The sequence below is a fragment of the Sus scrofa genome, chromosome 15 (assembly GCF_054392235.1).
Source record: "Sus scrofa isolate SSC_HxYL_T2T_F1_AM1 chromosome 15, Sscrofa_HxYL_maternal_Yorkshire_Landrace_v2.0, whole genome shotgun sequence".
Taxonomy (NCBI): Eukaryota; Metazoa; Chordata; class Mammalia; order Artiodactyla; family Suidae; genus Sus; species Sus scrofa.
Genome location: NC_139397.1, coordinates 115178328 through 115197841, shown reverse-complemented (window position 1 = coordinate 115197841; position 19514 = coordinate 115178328). Strand labels below are relative to the sequence as shown.

General features: G+C 37.3%; 1 protein-coding gene across 6 annotated transcripts in view; it reads left to right on the top strand.

Annotated features, from left to right (window-relative positions):
* Positions 1-417: 417 nt before the first annotated feature.
* The window catches only part of PGAP1 (post-GPI attachment to proteins inositol deacylase 1), a 112757-nt gene continuing 93660 nt past the window's right edge, over positions 418-19514 (top strand). For all 6 annotated transcript variants that reach the window (XR_014830018.1, XR_014830019.1, XR_014830020.1 and 3 more), the window contains exons 1-3: positions 418-607; positions 6179-6332; positions 10941-11116. Coding sequence is in view for 3 of the 6 variants with exons in the window: in XM_085000282.1 (XP_084856408.1) it covers positions 461-607; positions 6179-6332; positions 10941-11116 (477 nt within the window). In the remaining 3 variants the exon portion in view is untranslated. The remainder of the gene's footprint in view (positions 608-6178; positions 6333-10940; positions 11117-19514) is intronic.

Genomic DNA, 19514 nt, shown 5'->3' with positions numbered 1-19514 from the left:
CTCTCGTGGCCCGCCCGCTCGCTCTCCTTAATCGCCTCTTCCTCTCCACGCCCGCCCATCCAACGCCCACCCCCAAGCCTTTCCCTCCCCGCGCCTCCAGGACTCCCGCGCTCCGCCCATCCCTCGCTAGTTCTTCTTCTCCCTCCTCGTCTGCTTCTCTTTGCGCTTCACTCCCTTTCCTTTTCCTCGCGCCCTCTCCACTCTCCCTCCAGCCCAGCCCACTCCGCTTTCTGCTTTCTCAGCCTTCAGATTCGCGCTCCCGCGGCAAACGCCGCCTCCGCTCTCCCAGCGAGGAGCCGGGTGGGAGGCGTGAGGAGAGGCTGCGCGCAGGCGCACTGCGCGGCAGGGGCGCGGGCTGGCCGGGCGTTCACGCAGGCGCGCGCCGCGCGGGCTTTGCTCCTTTGCGAGCTGCGGGGCGTTCCGCGGTTCGCTCGGTCAGAGCTGGCGGCCTCGCGGCACCATGTTCCTTCACTCGGTCAATCTCTGGAATCTGGCGTTTTATGCCCTCATGGTCTTCATGGCGACTCTGGGGTTATGGGACGTCTTCTTCGGTTTCGAGGAGAACAAGTGCAGTATGAGCTACATGTTCGAGTATCCGGAGTATCAGGTGAGGTTCCGCTTTCCCTTCACCCGGGCGCTCCGAGCCTCGAGCCCCTCCATCCTGCCCCTTCTCTGCGTTTTCCTGCCTCGGCTCCGCGCGCCTCTCCCGCCCACTCATCCCAAGCTAGCTTCTGCTTTCTCCTCCCCCGAAGACTTCGCAGTCCCCCGCGGCCCCCTTCTCCTGCCCTTTGTGTCCTGTCTTTACGGTGGGATATTTGATATCCGGTTCCCAGAGCATCCTTCCCGCTCCCGTCGAGGTGGCTCCCCAGATCCTCCGTCCCCTTCGTGGTCCCACAGCCCCAGCACCGGCTGTTCCGAAGGGCCGGGCCCGCCGTCGCTGCTCTCCTCGAGAAGTGCCGTCCCATCCTCTCTGCCGAAACCCAAACCTCACCCTCCCGCCTTCCCGCCCTAACAGGTGCCCCGGGCCCCCCTTTGCTTCTGAAGCTTTGCGATTCTTCCGCTCCCTCGCAGTAATTTGCGCGTCAGCTCTCGCTTTTCGAGAAAGGAACCGAGCTTCTGCACAGCGTGTATCGACCAGATAGTTCCCAAGGCCACCTTTGAGACTTAAGGGTTTTACCTCTTGTGAAAGGCCAAACTGATGAGTAATTAAATAGGAAGCTAGTCCTGTGACGGTTTGGCGGAGCCCCCCGTTTTGTAGGTTAGGGGTCCGTGCGTTTGCATGCATCCTGTGTTGATGCATGTCGCCTTTTCCCAGTTGCGCCCAAAAATCTATTTCATGGTGTTATTTTTGTTTTCTCATTGTGTTTGCAATTTAAGAGAGACTTCTTTCTCTCCCTCTCTCCTTCCCCACCTCTTTCGTTTCATTTTAGATTTCTTCTTTTTAAATTTTATTGAAGTGTGGTTGATTTATAATGCTGTGTTAATTTCTACTCTACTGCAAAGTGACTCAGGTGTATATATCTTTTTCATGCCTTTTTTTTATTACGGTTGATCACAGGATAATGAATACAGTTCCCTGTGCTATGCAGTAGGACCTTGTTGTTTATCCCATTTTGAATGTTTTTAATCACAGTTGATTTATTAGCATAGTAGACTCCAGGATTTCATTCATGACCAGCTGTAAACGATATATTACACAATCATCTAAAGAAATTTCTCCTGAATGATTTTTTTTCTTTCTAAACTCCTCTCCTAGTTATGGAATATATATTGGAATGAGAACTCTCTACCATAAAAAAGTATGTACTGTAATGCATATTGATAAAATGCAGTTAAAACCGTAGCAAATTTTTTCAATAAGGTAAAGTATGGAGATCCTGATTGTTTCTGTGTGCAGATCATGGAGGAGCGTATTATTTGATTATCCTGCTATTATTTAATCTTAAATCTATGTAAGGTTTAAATTGCTTAAGGGCATCCTTTCCTATGGGCAAAATTCAGATTTAGATTTCATTTGTTTTGAAATCCTTACCTTGGTTTCGCATCAGTGCTTATAAGGAAGTGGAAGCATTTGATATCAGATGCTATTGAAGGAAGAGGTTTTAACATGTTACTGTTCTCTCTTAATTTTTATATGAATATGCCAATTTATGTTTATCAGAAGCTATATATGTAGTTAAATGTGTGAGCTTTTAGCTTAGATTTTTAAAAAACTAAAAATTGAGCTCTTATAATCTCTCATTTTTCTATAGTTAAATAATTAGGAAACTCTATAGAGTGAAGTAGGTCATTTTACTTTTGTACTGCATCGAAGAGTTTGGTTAAAATAAAATCGTTTTGGGACAATACAATACTGATTCCCATTTATTTTTAGATTACCCACAATTTTTGAAGCTAAATAATTATGGGTAATAACTAGATTACCTGCAATTATTTTAATATTTGCAAGAGTAGAAATTGCTTAATGTTGGGAACAAAGCATGTAGACCTCACAGATGCATTTTGTGCCTCATGAAATTGACTGGAAAGACACAAAATTAGTGTAGCTAATACAAAAAAGCTGCTGGGGTTTTTTGTTGTTGAGTAGCCTGTATTTAGTTATTTTTTACAGTTTTGAGGTTTTAGACTTCTGTTAATATGTTAGCACAGTAATAATTACAATGCAGGAGTTTATATACATTTTTAGTAGATTTTTGTTTTTGTGATGTAAAAGCGTCTATTATTTGTATCTGACTCTTAGCCCTTTTATTGTGCACATTAGATTGCCTTGTTTTACAAATATAGTTAAAAGCTGCCTACAGCATTGAGTCATTTTGAAGGTGAAAAGTGAAATTTCTGGATAATTGGGGTTATTCTATTAAGTAAGAACCAGTGGTTTGTTAAAAGTGTCCTGAACATATTTTTCATATTACTTACTTTTAATTATATTTTATAGTAAGATCTAATTGTTCATATATTGATATCCAGCATATGGAATGTCCTGGTTGTTGGTTTTCTTCTCTTTCTTGATGCTTTTCTTCTTTGCCACTCATTTGCATATTCTTTAGCTGAATTTTAGAGGCACTGAAAGATTAGTTGAAACATGCTCTATTTAGTCTTTATTTTAAAGATAAAATATGGGACAGGAATTTACAACTCTGTAAAAATTGTTTTGAATTTAAAATCCTGTGATTGTATCAATCCTCTACCTTTGTTTTTCCTAGATTCACTTATTCAGAGTTAACTGAACATCTCACAAACCTACCAGGCAAAACACACATTATCCTTTAAAGCTTCTTGCCTCATTATGACAGCAAGGCAAAGCCTTATTTGGTAGCAGACAGTTTTAGGCAAATTGCAGAATTCAAGAAGAAAACATCTGTGTTGTGTTTTTTTTCATACAATAATTTGTTTAGCTCTTTTTAGATACATGACCTAACAATTGCTTTCTGAAAGGAAATGTTGATGTTGGAAAATACGAATCACGTATTTTGTTACTAAGTGTGATCTTTACGTAGTATATCATTTATTTAATGACTGCTCTGTGTCAGGTATTTTCTAATACTGGATATGGGTGAGAGGGAATTAGAGACAGACCTTTTGCCTCTAAGTTTGTCTTTATAATACAATGGGGGAGACAGGAATGAAATGGATAGGTAAAATATAATGTGCTAAGTGGTATAATTTCATTTTAAGGGAGTGTGTTCAAGGCCTTTCACAGACGACAGCAGCCATGTTTGTCTCAGGTAGTCAAAAGCTATAGAGAAGAGTGTTTGATCCCTGGCCTCTCAAGTGGGTTAAGGATCCGCCATTGCCGTGAGCTGTGGTGTAGGTCACAGATGAGGCTCAGCTCTGGCATTGTTGTGGCTGTGGCGTAGGCCAGCAGCTGTAGCTCCAATTCGACCCCTAGCCTGGGAACCTCCATATGCTGCACATGCAGCCCTAAAAAGTAAAAAAAAAAAAGAAAAGAAAGAAAGAAAAATTTAAAACATGGCGTGTAAATTATAAATAAATAGGTAAAATAATTAGAGCCAAGTTTTAAGGGACCGCTCTCTTAAGTGTTTATTATTTTATATGCAGTGAGGAAACACATAAGGTGTATGTTTTAACAAGATTATTTCTTGACAACAGTATGGACTGTGTATTGTTAAAATCTTTTTGGGGGGAGGGTACTCATTTAAAATAATCAATGTAAAATATATGGAGTCCTGCTAGTATAAATATTTATTTTATTTTTTAATTTTTTAATTTTTTTTTTGGTTGCTCCTAAGATGTGTTGAGGTTCCCAGGCCAAGAATCAAATGCGAGCCACAGCAGTGACCTGAGCCACAGCAGTGACAACGCTGGATCCTTAACTGCTAGGCCACCAGAGAACTCCTAAATATTTTCTGTTTAAATCCCTTGACCTGTTTTTTTCATCAACATCCTTTTTGTATGCCTGCATCTTTTCTGTCCTCAATCTATTGTCTTTTCTTGCCACTCACTCCCAGCTTGAATTCTGTTGGAAAAGCAGTTTTGTCATTGCCTACAACTCCCACTTTTTATTTTTGTTCTACCTCTTTTTTCCATCTTTATACTTTTTTCTGTTCGATAGTATATGCATTCATATTTTTAAATGTATACTTCCTCATAATATATTAAGAAATACATCAAATATATTCTTTTGCTTATTTTTCTGTCTCCAGAGAATTAAATATTTCCTTTTCAATGTATTTGATAGCTCCTATTCTTCTGAACTAATTTTCTGAGGTAATTTTCAAGTAGTTCAAAATTTTGTTTAGTTAATATCCTAACAAAGAGTAGTGACCTAATATGTATGTACTGTTAAATTGAGAGGAGTTAACTGTTCCCTTCTTCTCTCACATTTTCTTTTTACTTAATTTGTACCTAAAGAAACAAAATACTACATCACTTTTATTTTTGATTATTTACTGTGCATAATTAATAATGGGACTAATTTGAGTTGAAGTACATGTACATATATAAAGCAAATAGTGGGTTTGGTGTCTCTGTTTTCAGTATTTGAGGAAATAAAGTTGCTGGTATCTTAAACATAAGCTCACAGTCTCCGAAGATGTTTTCATGGGGTTATTGGCTCTGTTGTTTATGGTAATACCCTCAAAGGAATATTCAGGAATTTGCATCAATGACAGGAATTCTGGTTTTTGAAGCAGTGATTTTTTTTTCCCCCCTGTGGTCATTAGCATTTAGCTTTCAAAATTCATATAGTAGTTAATATTTTTACCAAGCATATGTACAAGTATGTTACTGCTAGATCATTAAATCTATTGATATTAAATAAAATTTACATTCATTGTAACTAGTTTCATTTTTAATAGTTTCTGTGCCTTAAAAAAAAAAGAGCAGGAGAAGAGCTTATACTTTACTATCACTTTTATAGATACCTACCTGTTGGGGATAATAGTAAGACCTCATTTATATTTTGTTGAAAGAAATGTTATGTGAATTACTGGCTCATTTGGTATACAATAATATAATTGCAGTGTATTTTTAGGCGTGCTGACAAACCATGCACCTGGTCCTTGAAAATTGGAACAGATGCTAATTCATTGGAATGTTTATGGTAAGAAGAATGTATGTGTCTTGACCAAGACATGGGTATAAGGTTCAGATTGTTCAGAACATTATAAGTTAAGCTTATTAAGTTGAGAGGTCAGCAAGCTGCCTTATAAAACAAACTTTCTTTACTTTGAATGGTGTAACAGCTGGAATATATAGTTGGGCCTGAGTGAAAAGAGAGAGATATTACAAAACAGTTTAAAATAGCAAAAAAGAATTGATTTGATAATGGAAAGCTTTCACCATTTTTGAGTATAATTGATAACTGATACAAAATTAAATGCACTTCCAATTATGTTAACATGGAACTTGCTGACATATACCAGTATTTTTTTTCTTGTCAGTGGCTTTTTTGAGTAATTTGTATTCATTAGAATTTCAGGTAATCCCATTTTATGTTTTCCCAAAGACTTCATGGTTTAAAACTCACATAATTCAAGACTGATTCTTCATATGTGTAAACTAAAAAAATAACTTATTGTGCATTAAGTGTAGTTTTCTCATCAATAATGTTTTATATTGTACTCTTTCAAATGTGTATAATTCAGAGTTGGGAACAGTGAGAGTGAATTGTATTAATAAAACTGATTAAAGTGAAATTGCTTTTTTTTCCTTGTAGAAAATAGAACTTCCCAAGAAACTGGCAAAACGCTATCCTGCATATGAATTATATCTTTATGGAGAAGGATCCTATGCTGAAGAACATAAAGTTCTCCCTTTAACAGGCATTCCTGTTCTCTTTCTTCCTGGTAATGCTGGAAGTTATAAGCAAGGTAAATCTCAAAAGTAAATTTTGAAAGCTGTGAAATTCAGTTGAAGAATTTATCAGATACATATTTTGTGTTAAGTACCATGCTAGGCATACTGAGAGACACAAATATATGACCTTTTGTCTGAGAGAGATATGTGTGGGAAGTATGTAAAGAATTGTTGAAGACCACTTTGCAGAGAGTACGTAGGAGAAAAAAAGAGTAAGATGGGATGGAATAAATAGATGATATAGGGATTTTGGAATCAGTACAGAAAGCGATTTATGTTAGATGTAGAGGGTTCAGAAAACAGAACCTAAAGTATCAGTTAGAGAAGTGGATCAGTGGTCTGTGTTATGCTGAACAAGAGGGGAAATTGGTTTCTTTCCTTTGGAGCTATTTAAATTAGATCTAGAAATAATGAGGGGAACAAAGAAAGGTGGGGGTAGGGAAGTTACATGCATAGATTCCAAATTGAATATTTGCTTGGAGATATAGCAGTTATTTCTTTTTTTTTTTTTTTTTTTATTATTTTCCCACTGTACAGCAAGGGGGTCAGGTCATCCTTAGATGTATACATTGCAGTTACAGTTTTTTCCCCCACCCTTTCTTCTGTTGCGACATGAGTATCTAGACATAGTTCTCAATGCTATTCAGCAGGATCTCCTTATAAATCTATTCTAGGTTGTGTCTGATAAGCCCAAGCTCCTGATCCCTCCCCCTCCCCCCCCTCCCATCAGGTAACCACAAGTCTCTTCTCCAAGTCCATGATTTTCTTTTCTGAGGAGATGTTCATTTGTGCTGGATATTAGATTCCAGTTATAAGTGATATCATATGGTATTTGTCTTTGTCTTTCTGGCTCATTTCACTCAGGATGAGATTCTCTAGTTCCATCCATGTTGCTGCAAATGGCATTATGTCATCCTTTTTTATGGCTGAGTAGTATTCCATTGTGTATATATACCACCTCTTCCGAATCCAATCATCTGTCGATGGACATTTGGATTGTTTCCATGTCCTGGCTATTGTGAATAGGGCTGCAATGAACATGCGGGTGCATGTGTCTCTTTTAAGTAGAGCTTTGTCCGGATAGATGCCCAAGAGTGGGATTGCAGGGTCATATGGAAGTTCTATGTATAGATTTCTAAGGTATCTCCAAACTGTTCTCCATAGTGGCTGTACCAGTTTACGTTCCCACCAGCAGTGCAGGAGGGTTCCCTTTTCTCCACAGCCCCTCCAGCACTTGTTATTTGTGGATTTATTAATGATGGCCATTCTGACTGGTGTGAGGTGGTATCTCATGGTAGTTTTGATTTGCATTTCTCTTATAATCAGCGAGTTATTTCTGACATAAGAGTTAAGTAATCAGGGAGTAGTTTCACCTAAAATATGTTCTTTTTTGTTATTAGATGGTATATTCTTTTATATAATGAGACTAGAGTGATTTCAACATTTAGTGTAATTACTTACATGTTTATTTAGCTACCAATTATTTATGGGATACCTACCATGAACCAGGCAGTATTCTAGATATTAGGAATCCAAAACAGATCAAGACAGATTAAGTTTCTCCCATTGCTCAGTGGGTTAGGGTTCTGGCATTGCCACAGGCTGTGGTGTAGGTTGAAGCTGCAGCTCCAATTTGACCTCTAGCTGGGGAATTGCCATATGTCACAGATGCAGCCATAAAAAAAAAAGAAAAGAAAAAAGTTCTTATTGAGAAGAGAGCTATCAAACAAGTATATTAGTACTGTTAAAAGTTAGAAAGAAAAATAAGCCAGAGTGAGGGATAGAGGATAAACAGGGTCAGGAGATGGCTAGTTTAGATGAAGGAGAGACCAGTATGAGGAGATGATATTTGCATGGAGGCTTGAATGTAACAAGGGACTGAAGTATGTGACTATTTGCAAGAAGACCCAGAGACAGGAATGTGCTTGGTGCGTTCAAGGGCACTGAGACTAGAGAAAGTAAAAAAAAGATGAGGATGGCAAAGTAGTCACAGACTATATCATAAAAGCTGTGAAAGAGATTCAGTATTTTGATCTAGTTGTGATGGGCAACTGTTGGAGTGTTTGGGTAGCGAATGATATACTGTCATTTTTTTGGTTTGTTTAGTTATTGTACTTGAAATATAACACATCTATAAAGAAATGCATAAAATATAACTTCAGTTAAAAATTACTATAACGTGAATAGCTGTGGAACCAAAACCCAAGTCAAGAAGTAGAAGGTTGCTAGCTAGCACTCTGGAAAACCCCTATGTGCCCCTTCCTGAATAAAACTCCATCACTTCTTTCTAGATGAAACCACAGTCCTAACTTTGAGGTCACCATTTTCTTGACTTTTTTTTTTTAAGATTTTTTTTAAATTTAATTTATTTATTTATTCATTTTGCTTTTTAGGGCCACACCCGCAGCATATGGAGGTTCCCAGGCTAGGGGTCCAATCGGAGCTATAGCTGCCAGCCTACACCACAGCCACAGCAACGCCAGATCCTTAACCCACTGAGCGAGGCCAGGGATTGACCCCGAAACCTCATGGTTCCTAGTCGGATGCGTTTCTGCTGCACCACGAGGGGAACTCCTTGACTTTCTTTATAGTTTGAGTGTCTAAGTATGCATCTCTAATACTGTCTACTTATTTGAGGCTGTTTTTAAACTTTACAATGTAAAATATAACCAGTATGTATTGTTTCGTGTCTGACTTCTTCCACTTAACATCGTTTTTAAAATTTATCTAGGTTGTGCTGTGAACTGTGATTCATTCATTTTCCTCACTCAGTGTTTTTCTGTTTTATGACTGTTACTATAGTTTAAACATTCTATCTTTGGACCTTTGTGTTGTTTACATTTATTGGCAGTTACTATAGTGAACATTCTTCTTCATTCTTCTTATCTAGGAGCACATAAGTCCATATTTCTGTAAGACGTAGGAGTGTAATTCTGTGTCACAGTTTAGGTGCATCTTTTTATTTTTACTGGTTGTGCTAACATATACTCCCAGAAACTGCATTATACTACCCTTTGCTCCACTTCCTTGACAACATGGGAATTGCCAGATTTTTTAATTTAACCAGTCTGGTAAGTGTGATTTATTTTTAATAAATGATCACTCTGGCTTTGCTGTGTAGGGAATATGCTGTAAAGAGATAAGCATGGAAGTAGGAAAGATAGTGATTGTACTAAACATCATTAATCATCAGGAAACTGCAAGTCAGCAGCACAATGAGATACCATTTCGTACTCACTAGGGTAACTATAATCTAAAGGACGGATAATCGCCAGTGTTGTTGAGGATGTGAAGAAATTGAAACCCTCATACACTGCTGGTGGGAATGTAAAATGGAATAACCACCTTGGAAAAGTTTGGCAGTTCCTCAGAATATTAAACAGAGTTTTATGACCCAATGATTCCATTATATGTATCAATACAAGAAAAATGAAAGCATAGATCCATACAAAAACTTGTATACAATTTTCATAGCAACAGTATTCATAAGAACTAAAAGGTAGAAACAACCTAAATGTCCATCAGCTGATGAATGGTGAATAAATTATGATATATCCATATAATGGAATATTATTCAGCAATACAAAGGAATGAATTATGTGCTGTAGTGTGGATCAAGCTTAAAAACATAAGTGAAAGAAGCCAGTCACTAAAGACTGTGTATTATATCATCTCATTTATAGAAGTGCACAGAATAGGAAAATATGGAGGGACAGAAAGCATATTAGTGCTTGCCAGAAATCAGGAGAAGAGAAATGAGGAGTAACTGATAATGAGTGTAGGGTTTTCTTTTTGGGGTGATTAAAATATGTCCAAAGTTGGATTGCAGAAATGATTGTGCAGCAAATATACAAAATATCATTGAACCATGCACCTAACATGATGAATTTTGTAGTATGTGAATTAAATATGTTTTTAAAAATGGAATGACAAACATGTTTTGTTTGCTAAACCATGTACTGTAACTTTTAGTGCCAGTTAATGTAATCAGTTCACAATTCTGTGAAAGGGTTTGCAAAACAAAACCTAAAATAGTAGAAGCAGAGGGACCATTTAGGAAACTATAGAGCAGTTCAAGCAAGAGATGATGGTGCTTGGATTAGAAAAGTGGTGGTGGAAATAGTGAGATGACTTGATTGGGGATATATTTAGAAGGGAGGGCATAACAGGATTTACTGATGATTGGATGTCATATATAAGAAAAAGAGACAAATTAAGCATGAGTGTTTAAACCACTGTGATGAGCTGTGATGAACAGATGTTTCTTGTAGAAATTTTCTCATTCTTAAAATGCTCAAGTGTGACAAAATTTCTGTTTCTTATTCTTCCAAGAATCTTTCCCTTCCCTTTTATCAATTGTTGCCCCTACTAAAGGGGATGCAGGCAGAGAATGAATAAACTATTCACTTTATATTTAATTTTCAAAAATTTAAAATAGAATAAGACATAGAACTGCTAAGTTGGTTTGTTCTTCTAAATTGATACTATTAAGGATGTCACCCTGAAATAGGTTGTTTATATTCAGAATGTGGAGTAAAGTTGTTTATTAAGACACTTTGAAGCAAGAATAGATGAAACTTAAAAATTTTGTTTAATGTGCTCTTTGCCCTTTTCCTTTGCAGTTCGTTCTATTGGCTCTATTGCTCTTAGAAAAGCTGAAGACATTGACTTCAAATACCACTTTGACTTCTTCAGTGTGAATTTCAATGGAGAACTGGTGGCACTGTATGGTGGAAGTCTTCAGAAGCAGACTAAGTTTGTTCACGAATGCATTAAAACAATTCTCAAGCTCTATAAGGTATGAAATAATCATGCAAGTCAATAGTGATCAACCTATTAGTATCTTTATTTTTTGTTAAAGGGACTCAATGTATTTTAAATTATTTATTTGTTTATATAGAAGTTGAAGCAAAGGTGGCACAGAGTTTTTGTGTGTGTATGTAGGCAGCTATTATTTGAACTCAGTGATGGGTTTTGAAGTTCAATTTATAAGAACCCTTATGAATTTTAGGAAAACAAATTTAATTTTATAAATAAATTAGGAATGTACTACATTTCAAAAAAACTGTTAGTGTGGTTTTCTGCTTCTAGTTTTGGCTAAATAACTGGTAGTAGAGCAGACCACTTCCGTATGTAAATGACTATAAAACTAGCCAGGGTATCTGAAGCCCATGTTTTCAGATGTTGGACAACCAAATACTAAAGGACTGTGATCACTGAAAGAGGAAATGTGAGGTGAACCCCATAAGTGCCTGACTTTCTGCCTGGAAGCATTTTCCAGACCACAGGGTAAATATTTAGAGATCAAGCAGAGCAGATTGATATCACTAAGCTGAGGAAGGCAGATATTGGAATATGGGACTACTGAAATGGTTTAGATTTGTGGTCAGAGTAGGAGAAAGAAGAGAACTAGGCAGAGAAAGGAGCCCTATACATTTGAACCTTTCAGTCTTTGAATGCCATGCTGTGTATGCATGGGGCAAGAATCTGAAAGGCAGTAGCATACTGAAGAGGGAGTAGTGGGGGTGTGTCTGCTTCAGGTGCCAGGAACAATGGGGAATATGAGTCTATAGAGAAATTTAAAAGAGCAATACAACAGACTAAAACTCATTCTGTGTCAGAAATTCTAAAGTGTCAGAGATAAAAATACTATTACCTACAAAGATAGGTCACTTTCTCTCTTGGTGGGCCGCTGTGCAAGTCCTGGCAAAAACACCTGCTGGGGAATTGTGAATTGCAGTGAGATTGGAGAGGCCACATGATGCTGGAAGACAGGAGTTCTGACCAACTAGTTAGAAAGACCTAGAGCTACTCAAAGATCCACCTTACATACAGGCCTCAAAAACACTGAAGTTAAGGATTTAGAGTAAAAGATGCATACAAAGGAACAGATGAGGTATCTCAGCAGGGACATGAAAACTATTTTTTAAAAAAAGAACAGAAAAGAAAAATGTAGAACTGAAACAATATGTATCAGAAATGAAAAATTCAGTAGATAGGCTTTAAGCAGCTTGAACACTGTGGAACAAGAGATTATAACCTTTGGGATAGTACTAAATAGTCTAACACATGTAATTAGAATCCCAGAAGAAGAAGAGAGAGAAATATGAGGAAAAAAATATTCAGAGAACCAAATTTACAGTTCTGATTAAAATTTTCAACCCACAGATCACGAAGGTCAGTGAATGAATGTCAAGCAGAATAAATAGAAAATCACACCTAAGTTCATCTTAGTCAGATTATTCAAAACCAAGGTAAAGAGATTATCTTAAAAGCTTCCAGAGGAAAAAACTTTTACTTACAAGGAAAACAGAAAAAATGATCACTGCTTTCCACTAGAAATAAACCCCAAAACAATAGAACTTCTTAAAGACTTTTGGTGGAAGATGATGTGGGAGGGGACTTTGAAACTAAAATTACATATCTCACAAAAATAATCCTTCAAAACTGGGTAGAATAAAGCATTGTCAGAGTAACAGAAACTCAAAGTTTTGTGTTGGGTAGAAGAAAAGAGGGAAATAAAAAGTCAACCGTAGTTGAACAGCACAGTAGTAATTGCCACAGGTAAGATTCATCCATGGATGCTAAAATTACTGGGTGGAAGTTTGAAGAGAAAGAGGATAGTCATATGAGTTTCACACTATCTTTTCTAATATATTTATTAACTGTAAAAGAAAAGAATTTCATAATAAGAAACCTAGCAGACATCATCACAGATTATTATCATCCTAACCAAGGCTAACATTATCAGTAGTAAGACATATTGATATCATGAATCGCCTTGACATGTTGCAACATAGTTTCTGTAGCCGGTGGCATTATTGTCAAAAACGCATAACCACATTCTAAACATGGGAAAACTTTAGACGAACCCAAATTGAGAGAGATGCTTCAAAATTGCTAACCCTTCAGAAGTATCATGGTCATAAAAAATGTGGAAAGATTGAACAGATTAGAGGAAACTAAGAAATAACAATAAATGCAAGGTGGGATGCTGGATGGAACCTGAAATAGAAAAAGTACATTAATGGGAAAGCTTATGAAACCGAAATTATGTTTACAGTGAATACTATCACACCACTGTTTAAATACTTATTTTTAAAAAATTTTATGCAGGTCAGAACTCCTGTTTTCCAGTGAATACTATTGCACCAGTGTTTATTTATTTATTTTTAAAATTTTTTATGGCTGCACCTGCAGCATCTGGACGTTTTGGGGCCAATTAGAGCTGTAGCTGACGGAGTTCCTGTCATGGCTCAGTGGTTAACGAATCTGACTAGAACCCATGAAGTTGTAGGTTCGATCCCTGGCCTTGCTCAGTGGGTTAAGGATCCGGCGTTGCCGTGAGCTGTGGTATAGGTTGCAGATGCGGCTCGGATCCTGTGTTGATGTGTCTCTGGCCCAGTCCAGCGTCTATAGCTCTGATTAGATCCCTAGCCTGGGAACCTCTATATGCTGTGGGAGCAGCCCAAGAAAAGACAAAAACAAACAAACAAAAAAACAAAAGAGCTGTAGCTGAGTCCTACACCATAACCATGGCAATCAGATCCGAGCTATATCTGCAACCTACACCTCAGCTTGCGGCAACACCAGATCCTTAACCCACTGAGCCAGGCCAGGGATGAAATATGCATCCTCACGGAGACAGTATAGGTCCTTAACCTGCCGAGTCACAATGGGAACTCCTAACTTCTTGATAATTGTAGTGTGGTTACATAAAATACTAACATCAGGGATAACTGGGGGAGAGGTATATGGGAACTCTATGCTATTTTTACAACTTTTCTCTCTAATTGATTCAAAATTAAAATGTTAAAAAATTTACGGTAAAAATGTATTAAAAGATTTATAATTTATTTAGAAGGAAAATACGTAGTAATATTGAAAAGGATGGGAAGAGGAGTAAATAGGATTATTCCACTGTGATAAGAAGTATAATATTAATTCATGGTGTGTTGTAATCTATATATTGTATAGGTTGTACGTTGTAATTTCTGGAGTAACAACAACAAAAAAAAATGTAGCTAAGGAGCAAATGGAGGAGAAATACAGGTGTACCTCAGGTGTAGAAGTGTCTATTTCAGACTGCTGCAATAAAGCAGATATCACAAGTCACAAGAATTTTTTGGTTTCCCAATGTATATAAAAGTTAGGTTTACACTATGCTACAGTCTATCAAGTGCATAGTAGCATTATATCTTTAAAAATGTACATACCTTAATTTTAAAATATTGCTAAAAAAATAAAACAAAATAAAATATTGCTAAAAAATACTTACCTTTATCAGTCATAGTACCAACACCAAAGGTCACTAATTGCAGCTCAGCTTAACAAATATAATAATGTAAAAGTTGAAATATTGTGAAAATTACCAAAAATATGATGCAAAGTGATCAAATACTATTGGAAAATGATACCAATAGACTTGCCCAATGCCACAATTTTTTTTTATTATAGTTGATTTACAATGTTCTGTCAATTTCTGCTGTTAAAAAAAAATACAATTCTGTGAAATATAATAATGTGAAGCACCATAAAATGAGGTATGCCTGTACCTAGTCTGAAAGGAGGAAAGAAACAAAAAGACAGATGGGACAAACAGTTAACAAATGGCAAGATGATGGAGTTAAACCCAACTATATCAATAATTACATTAATTGTAGATAAACACTCCAGGAGTCCAGGAGTTCCTGCTGTGGCGCAGTGGGATTGGTGGTATCTTGTGAGCACTGGGACACAGGTTTGATCCCTGGCCAGTGCAGTAGGTTAAGGATCTAGTGTTGCCGCAGCTGTGGCTTAGGTCCCAATTGCGGCTCAGATCTGATCCCCGGCCTGGAACTCCATATGCTGTGGGGCAATCAAAAAAGAGAAACAAAACAAAACAAAAAACTCCAATTAAAAGGAAGAGCTTGTCAGACTGGATAGAAAAAGCAAGACCCATCCAACTATATGTTAATCCGAATATTGAAAGCAAAAGCCACTTTGAATATAAAGATCCTGATAGATTAAATGTAAAAGAATGGAAAAAAATAGAGACACAAACACAAATCATATGAAAGGTGGCATGGTTATCTTAGTATCATTTAAATAGCTTATAGGACAAAGAATATTAAAAGAGGGTCATTTCATAATAATAAAAAAGTCAGGTCATAGAGAAGGTGAAAGAATCTCAAGTGAATATGCACTGAATAATAGAGCTTCCAGATTCATGAAGCAGAATCTAATGAACTAAAGGAACAAATAGGTAAATCTATAATTAGAGTTGGTGATTTCAACAATCCCCTCTCAGTAATTGATGAAATAAATATAAAATCAGTAAAGTATAGACTCAAGCACTATTAACCAGATTTACTTGTTGACATTTATAGAATACACCCAGCAACTATAGAAACTGGCTTAGAATTCCTATTGTGGCTCAGTGGTAATGAACCTGACTAGTATCCGTGAGGATACAGGTTTGATCCCTGGCCTCACTCAGTGGGTTAAGGATCCAGTGTTGCCATGAGCTGTGGTGTAGGTCATAGACATGGCTTGGATCTTGCATTGCTGTGGCTGTGGTGTAGGCCAGGAGCTACAGATCCAATTCGACACCTAGCCTGGGAACCTCCATAAGCCGGAGATGCGGCCCTTACAAAAAAAGGGGGGAGACTGGCATAACTTACTAATATTTGTAGACCATATCCAACAACTGTAGAAACTATATTCTCTTTAAATGTACCTGAAACTTTTACTAAGATATGCCATATGCTAGGCTATAAAACAAGTCCGAATAGATTTCAGAAGATTGAAATCATACAGGGTTTACTTTCTGAACATAGCAGAATTAAATTAGAAGTCAACAACAAAAAGATACCTAGAAAACCTTCAAATATTTGGAATTTGAGGATTAGAGGTTAAATTTGAGGTTAGACAACCCAAAGTTTAAAAAAAAAATCACAGGTGAAATTTGATGTTTTGAACTGAATTAAAATGAAAACACATCATCAGAATTTGTAAGATTGAAGTAGTGGTTAGAAAAAAATCATAGTTTTAAGTGCTTGTATTAGAAAAGAACAAGGTTTAGAAGTTCCCATTGTGGCACAGCAGAAATGAATCCAACTAGGAACCATGAGGTTGTGGGTTCAATCCCTGGCCTCGCTCAGTGGGTTAAGGATCCGGCGTTGCCATGAGCTGTGGTGTAGGTTGCAGACGCGGCTCTGATCTGGTGTTGCCGTGGCTGTGGCATAGGCAAGCGGCAACAGCTCTGATTAGACCCCTAGCCTGGGAACCTCCAGATGCTGCGAGTGCGGCCCTGAAAAAAAAAAGACAAAAGACAAACAAACAAACAAACAAAACAAGGTTTAAAAGCAGTCATCTAACCTTCCAACTTGAGAAGCTAGAGAAAGAAGAACCAAGTAAACTCAAAGTAGGTAGGAGTAAGGAAACAGTAAAGATGAGAACAGAAAACAGTCAAAGAGTAGAGAAAAATATTTTTTTTTTTTCTTCGTCTTTTGTCTTTTTGTCTTTTTTTTTTGTTGTTGTTGTTGCTATTTCCTGGGCTGCTCCCGCGGCATATGGAAGTTCCCAGGCTAGGGGTTGAATCGGAGCTGTAGCCACCGACCTAGGCCAGAGCCACAGCAACGCAGGATCCGAGCCGCGTCTGCAACCTACACCACAGCTCACGGCAACGCTGGATCGTTAACCCACTGAGCAAGGCAGGGACCGAACCCGCAACCTCATGGTTCCTAGTCGGATTCGTTAACCACTGCGCCACGACGGGAACTCCGAGAAAAATATTGATAGCAGTTGCTGACTCTTTGAAAAGATATATAAAATTGATAAACCCATACATAGACAAATTAAAGAAAGAAAGGATCCAACAATATCAATGAAAGAGAGGTAAGTTTCCTTGTGCTGCAGCAGGTTTAGGCTCCTGGATTGTGCACAGGTCACAATTGTGACATGGGTTCAGTCCCTAGCCCCAAAACTTTCACATGCCTACAGGTGTAGCCAAAAAAGTAATGAAAGAGGGGATGTCTTTACAGAGCCTACAGATACTAAGAAGCTATTAAAGGGATGTTATAAACAACTTCATGCCAATAGATTTGACAACTCATAAAATGCACAGATCCCTTAAAAAATAAATTACAAAGCAGACACAAGAAGAAACAAATCTCTATTTCTGTGTCTATTTAAAATTTTTTGAATTTGTAATTAAAAACCTTAGTGCCAAAAAAACTCCTAGAACTGAATGACTTCAGTGGTGAATTCTATCGAACATTTAAAGACAAAATAATACCCATCTTACTCAAACACAGAGACTATACAACAGCAGCTCATTTTAAGAAACCAGCAAATCCTGATTATCAAATCAGACGATGAATGACATTGTTTGAAAAGAAAGACCTTTGGCAAAGTCACAAGAAAATGGTGAGTATTCAGAAATGAGTGAACAAGTGAAAGGTGAAATTTTACAATGCATTTACAATAGTATCAAAATAAATTCTTAGGGGTAAATTTAATAAATAATGTACAAGACTTGTTCACTGAAAACTGCAAACATTATCATGAGAATTTAAAGAAATTCAAAATAGATTGACAGATCAACTTTGTGGAGTAGAGGACTCAAAATTAAGATGTAAATTCTCACTAAGGAGATCAGTAGATTTAATGCAATATGAATCAAAACCAGCAGGTGTTTTTTTTTTTTTTAATTCGATAAGCTTATGTGAAAAAAATCAAAGTTAAGAATCAAGAAAGCCAGTCTTGAAAACAAAAAAAGAAAAAAAAAAGAAAACAAAAAACAGTTGGAGGACTTGTACTGCCTGATTTCAAGACATAACAGTGAAGCTCTAGTAATCCAGGCATGGGAATTCCTATTCATCTTGGAAATGAAATTTGGACATCGTAATTCTTTGCATAAGCCAGCATTTTAAAATTACTTCTGCAGCAAGTATTTTTTGAGCTTAAATCTACCCTTACTATAGTATGAAACAAACCATGTTATAAGACCTTTTATGTATTTGATATTTATTGGATAAGATAAATAAGATGTGATTATAAAATCTTTATTTCCATAAATGTCATTCACAATGAAAAATCATGTTTTTGGAGTTCTCATCATGGCTCAGTGGTTAACGAATCCAACTAAACCATGAGGTTGTGAGTTCGATCCCTGGCCTTGCTCAGTGGGTTAAGGATCTGGCGTTGCCATGAGCTGTGGTGTAGGTCGCAGCCTTGGCTATGATCCTTCATTGCTGTGGCTGTGGTGTAGGCCGTAGGCCGGCGGCTACAGCTCTGGTTAGACCCCTAACCTGGGAACCTCCATATGCCACGGGAGCGGCCCTAGAAAAGACAAAAAGACAAAACAAACAAACAAACAAAAATCATGTTTTTAATGTTATATACTAGGTAATTTGTTTTTCTTCCCCATTTGTTGTTGTCATGTTTTCTCTAATTACTGTATATTAAAGTTATAATAGAACTAATAAGCTTTCTTTTAAAATGAGGCTTTTAGGAGTTCTAGCAGTAAAGGATTCGGCATTTGTCACCACTGTGACTTGGTTTTGATTCCTGGCCAAGGAACTTCTGCGTGCCATGGGTGCAGGTATTAGAGATAATATTTATTATTAGAGAGTAATAGTTCTATATGAGCAAGTACAGTGGGGTTAGAGATAATTGAGTCTGGTTGAATGGATACGATTTGGGTGTGGGAAAGTGAGAGGACATTTTAGATGGAGAAAACCACATTCATTCATCACATGAGTCTGCATGCAAATAGAGGAATGACTACAGTGGAAATCCAAGCCCTCATGGACCTTATGTTCTAATAGGGAGAGGCAGACAGTAAACATAGTAAATAAAAATATGTTTTATCTTATATAGTGATAAATGTCAGGAAGAAAAATGAAACAGGAAGGGGAGATGGGGAGTTGAGGGTAGAAGACTACAATTATAAATACGGGTACCCAGTGAAGACCTCTGTTGAGAGGAAGGAGGTTTAATACAAATGAAAGATGGGAGGGAGTAGTCCATTTAGATATCTAGCAATATCTAGATATCTAGGCAGGGGAAATGAACATATGAGGCAAACACATGTGTACTGTATTTGAGGAAAATCAAGGAGACTGGTATGGCTGGAATAGACAGAGTGAGTTAGTACAAGGAGAGTTTGGAAGGAAGGTGGTTTTTGTTTGTTTGTTTTGTCTTTTTTTTTT